Here is a 5,414-nt window from a genome sequence, read left to right as displayed (position 1 = left end):
TATCTTAAAAAAAAGTAAACTATCCAAAAGTGCTTCATATCATGATTCCTTTACATAAATTAAAAAAATAAATTCATTTTGAAAAAAAAAAAATGTTTGAGGACTAGGTCCTCTTCCCAACATGTGTGATTCGTGTTGAAGCATTCGGGTATCTCATCTAATCAATTCAGCCCGAATCAAAATACAAACTTTCAAAAACTAGTCACACAAATCTCTATAAAATTGCCTATTATTAGTGAGATCAGGTTTCAAATTGAAGCTGTATTGATGCTTTAAACTAAGGTTAATGTGTGTGTATATATATAATTTTAAAACTGAAGAAACAGTAAATAGGTAAGAGGGTGGTTCACTTCACTTTACACAAACGACATTTTAGATATTTTTAATATTTGTCAATATAAAATTGAATTTATTGTCGCTATAATTAACCTTTAGATGTTATGTCGACCTTTATTATATGGGTTGTCGATATTTATGAAACTCTTAAGCTAAACTTGCGTAAAATAGCAGCAGAAGTATTGTAGCAGTTCTAAAGAGGAACACAAATAATTTATATTGTTCTAATTGTTAATAAATTTGACAATCTTTCTCTTACTTAGACAATAGTATTCACGATAATATTTTTTTTTAATTAAGTATATATAAACTCCTTTCTTTCTTTCTTGTATATTTTTTTTAATATATTAAAATTTTCACGATATCTTCTCTGTATCTGATTTTATTATTAGTTTAATTTAATAATAAATGTCGTCTTCTATTTAAGATAGATTATTCAAAATTTATTAATTTACGTTGATATGCTATTATTATTCTTAAATATGAATGTTGATAGAGAACCTGTTTATATTATTTAATATCAAGTTCAACCATAACGCTAGAGCCCCTAATCTCAGACATAAGTCAATGAAACTATAAGTCAAGTTTACTTTGACGATTTCCAATCAACCTACATGTCTCTTAATATTGGATTCGCCCATAATACTACCGTCCTAGTATCATATATAAGTCAATAAAAATAAAATTCAAATTTATATTATGACGATATAGAATAAACTAACATCTCTTCAAATAAACATTATTTTTGTTTCAATACATTCAAATGTTTTTAATATGATGAGATAAGAATTGATTGTCGTGAAATAAAATTCTATATATTTAATTTTCAGTGAAATCCAAGCGGAATATATTAAACAACGTAGCTTTTTTCTTTTCCGATCTTTAGGAAATGTAAAGACAGAAACGGACTTTTATTGTAGATTTTGACGAAGTGAAAGCAATAGTACGTTCTAAAAGTGATTATCCAGACTAACCGGACACATAAAACATGAACTCGGGATCAGAGTGAAGTTGGTCCATTGTGTCAGGCGCCAAAACCACTTCCAAATCAACGCTACCGCCGCCATTCCTCCCGGGAAACGCCGACATTTTGCCATCAAACTTGTTGGCTCCGCCGCTCCGTACAGCCAAGGGCCGCCCCCATCCAAAATCATTTTCATACATCGGAAATCTGGGTGAGCTTCCCATCTGCAAGGTGGCGCCGTCGTGGTTTCCCAACTCAAAACACTTTGGCTCACGCTCCCAATTCTCCACATTGCGGCGCACTGTATCGCTGTCGAACGCCTTCACACTTTTGTTCAGTAGTTCCGCGCACCATCGGAGATCGCTGGATACCACGTCACCTGCTGCTGCACACGCGGCAATGCTTTGAATCGCATTTCCAAAGTAATAATCTCCCAACTTCGGCTCCATGCGTTGCCGAACATTAACTGCCATTCGAAACGTCGTCACCTGAGGCCCTTCCAGATTCCTCGCCTTTGTAACCGACCGCCACATCAGCGCACACAAAGATTGAAACGACGAAATCTCTGTCGTTTCGTTAGTTATGCCTCTAGTAACCGGTTTCACCTGTGTATCGTGGCTCAGCTTCCCCATCAACTCAACATTCTCCGACAAACAAACTTTCCCACCATTATTCGCCACGGCTTTCAGCTTCTGAATTGATTCACGGCTGAAGCTGAAGATTCTCTCGCGAAAGGGTGCGTCAACGTCGAAGGTCACCTTGATTTCTATTTCAAAATATTAGCAACTACACAATTTACTGTAATTTTAAACGTTGCTACTATTAAATTTTGTTTTGACACAAGATTCATTTTCTATCGCGAATATTTTTTTTTTGAAGTTAATCAAGTAAATTATCATCAATGGAATATGTTAAATGGTGATTACTCATCAATTTTGGTAGTTACAGAACGAAGAGAATAATTGAAACTAAATTTTTTTTAATGTGACAATTACCTTTTGGCAGCCGAAGCAGAATCTTGGAGGTGAGGATGGAATCCCGACGAAAATCCGGGAGCCTGGAGGGACATACGGTTGCTCCTTGAGAAACTGCAGCGAAGGTGTTAAAGAAGTTCCAGAAGGAGGCGCCGTCGGTGACGGCGTGGCAAACGGCGCAACCGATGAAAACGCCGTCAGAGAGCTCGGTGACCTGAAAGGCCATGATAGGGGAGGAATGAGCGGTGTAACTGATTTTGTGGTGGAAAGGAAAGAGGTGGTTGAAGGTTGGATGAGGATGGGACGGTGACAGGAGGTCGGCAACGGAGATATGAAGAGCGGTGGCGTGGATGAAGTCGACGCCTTCATCGTTGCATGCGATGTAGACGTAGCCATGATGGTGACTTTTGAGACGACCGGCGAAGGGAGGGAAAAAGGAGAGCGTGCGAGAAAGCGCGTTGATGAGGTGAGGGATGAGAGTGTGAGAGGGGAGAGATGGGGTGGTGAAGAGACACCCCTTCTGAATGTAGTGAGAGAGGAGCATGTTAAGGTCTGAGATAGAGAGCTTGAGATCTCCTAGAGTGGAAGTTTGGTGAGGCACAACAGTGCATTTTGAGAGGACAGTAATTGCATCATCACAAGAAGAAGAAGAAGAAGACATTGTTACCATGCACCACTTGCTTCCCTTGAAAAGAGAACACAGCATATGTCCTACTTATAGGCCACAAGGTGGTAAGTGAGATTTGGTTTCATAGTATTTTTTAGATCTTTTCTCTGACTTAAGTTGAAGGTTTGATTTTACCTCACTTTTAAGTTTTTTTTTTTTCCCTATATAGGTGTTTGATCCTTTAATCTGTCTTAATTTATGTTATTGTCTAATATTTTTATGTTTGAAAAATATTACATTGTCAAGTCGTTAATGATTTTTTTATATAAAGGTTCAATTATAAATGTATATATTATTTATTTTTATAAAAAAAGTGTCTTCATTCATGCCCTATACGAATTCAGGTTCTGCAGCCTCCATTAAGAAATAAGGCGTATTTTCTTTAAGTCTGATTTATTCTATTTATATACGTGGAAAGAAGAAAATATATCCCATATGATGCTGACCAAGAACCATATTCCTCACTATTCTCGCAACTATTGCAAATCATTTTTAAACACTTTTACATAACTACATGCCGTATATTATCTTAATTTTATTAATTATATCACATCCCAGTAAGGTGGAACCACCTTTTCCAATAATATCTTCAAATTAAATCAAGCTGAATTCTATATTTAAATTTACGGCTTAAACAAACTATTCTTGACATGTATATATATTAAAAAACTAAACTTTACATAGTTTTATATTTGTCATTATAAATAACTAATTTATTTTTTATATTAAAAAATAAATAACATTAAATGAATAACATTTACGAGGCTAGATATAAAATAAAAGAATTATAACCTTTTTTTTTTTTAAAAACATTTTCCTATTTATAAATGATATAATATTTTAAAATATCACAAAAGAAATAAATATTAAGTTTTAAAAATATTTTTATTCTAAATGTGTAAATAATTTTTACATCATATATATTTATTTTCCTTATAATATATGAATTTTGTACTCTTTTAATCCGTAGGATTTTTTTGGTTTTTACATGATCGGATGATATTTGGTATATCATAGATCAGTATGATATATAAGACCATACATATGGTGTTATGTATCTTGATGGCAATTCATATGGGGTTATATGTTGTGGGATTATACATGTATCTTGATGACCATATATAAGTTTTATTTTTTCAAAATGTGATTTTTTGCATCATGTAAGTTCACACGGTGTTATATATATTGAGATCTATAGTTGAAATATCCTTTAAATATTTCATTTATTTACTTATTTTTTTTATAAAAAAATTTAATAACAAAATCATTTCAATTTATCATTTAATCACTTATGAAACTTTAACGGACAAATCAAATTAGTAAGATTTTAAATTAGACCAAAATAGATTAAAAAAATCACCAAAAATTATAAAATGAATACATTAAAAAGGATAGCTGGCCTGTTACTGTTTATTTCCATAAAATAATTATTTATTTTTATTAGTTTCTTAACAAAATTTTGAAACCAAAATAGATTAAAAAAATCACCAAAAATTATAAAATGAATACATTAAAAAGGATAGCTGGCCTGTTACTGTTTATTTCCATAAAATAATTATTTATTTTTATTAGTTTCTTAACAAAATTTTGAAAATGTTTCGAATGCATGCATTTAGACGTCCCAAGTACTTTCCATAGTGCCAATTATGTAGCTCTTCAGACAATGGATGTGTGATTAGATTAAGACAGCAAATGCCCTTTAATACATTGTTAACTTATTTTTAAGTCTACAGATGATAATTTGAACGAAAATCAATTTTTATATGTCAATTATATACTATAAAATTTCAAATAAAAAAAGTTGGTCTGTTATTGAATTGTCCCTATTATCTTCTCTTTCTGTCTGTTATTACATACTAAATTCATATTTATTTTCTCTCTCTCTCTCTATATATATAATAAATCACAATTAAAAGAGAAGGTGTTAACAAATAAGATATATATTGATTAAAAACTGAACATATTAGGATGTGTTAATTAATTAAAAAGAACTTTAAAGAATACTTTCAAAACCTAGTACAAGCGCATTAGTAATATTGCTGGAGTTTTGCAAAGTTACACATTAACATTCCAAACAAAACAAGAGGGGTGTTCAAAACAAAATCCCTTTTTTTCCCTTGGAAGGTTCTTTTAAATAGGGTAGTTACAAAACAAATCTGAACAAGAGGGGGGCTCAATTAAGCTTTGGAGATTGTGTCCTATGTGATAGAGCTCAAATAAGCACATCACATATATTTATCACTTGCCAAACTCCACATAGAGTATGGAATATTTGCAACTTTTGATTTGGAATTATCTCCTTTCATCAAAATTCTCTAAAGGAACATTTTACCTATTGTCTATGCTTTAACAAGGAGGGAAATAAGTTATGGAAATGTGGGTATCTATCACTTGGTGTATATGGAAGTAGAAAAACAATATTACCTTTAATCATGAAAAGGTTGATTCAAAGAACATACTAACTTTAGCACAA

At 32.4% G+C, this 5,414-nt stretch overlaps 1 protein-coding gene across 1 annotated transcript; it reads right to left on the bottom strand.

The window, feature by feature from the left end:
- Positions 1–1,125: 1,125 nt before the first annotated feature.
- LOC137815039 (putative acetyltransferase At3g50280) lies at positions 1,126–2,968 on the bottom strand. The gene is made up of 2 exons (XM_068618060.2): positions 2,296–2,968; positions 1,126–2,066 (listed from the first exon to the last, which is right to left on the bottom strand). The coding sequence occupies exons 1-2, from the start codon at positions 2,942–2,944 to the stop codon at positions 1,306–1,308; spliced, it is 1,410 nt and encodes a 469-aa protein (XP_068474161.1). The 5' UTR covers positions 2,945–2,968; the 3' UTR covers positions 1,126–1,305.
- Between the last annotated feature and the right edge of the window lie 2,446 nt (positions 2,969–5,414).

This window comes from Phaseolus vulgaris, chromosome 1 (genome assembly GCF_051622355.1).
Source record: "Phaseolus vulgaris cultivar YP4 chromosome 1, ASM5162235v1, whole genome shotgun sequence".
Classification (NCBI taxonomy): Eukaryota; Viridiplantae; Streptophyta; class Magnoliopsida; order Fabales; family Fabaceae; genus Phaseolus; species Phaseolus vulgaris.
The sequence above is the reverse complement of the archived record's forward strand: the minus strand, read 5'-3'. Positions and strand labels throughout refer to the sequence as shown.

Bases quoted from the DNA above. Each gene is read 5' to 3' on its own strand.
- LOC137815039 (XM_068618060.2), bottom strand. From the start codon at position 2,944: ATGGTAACAATGTCTTCTTCTTCTTCTTCTTGTGATGATGCAATTACT. The intron at 2,067-2,295 runs GTAATTGTCACA...ATTTTGAAATAG, and splicing joins TCTGCTTCGGCTGCCAAAAG to AAATCAAGGTGACCTTCGAC.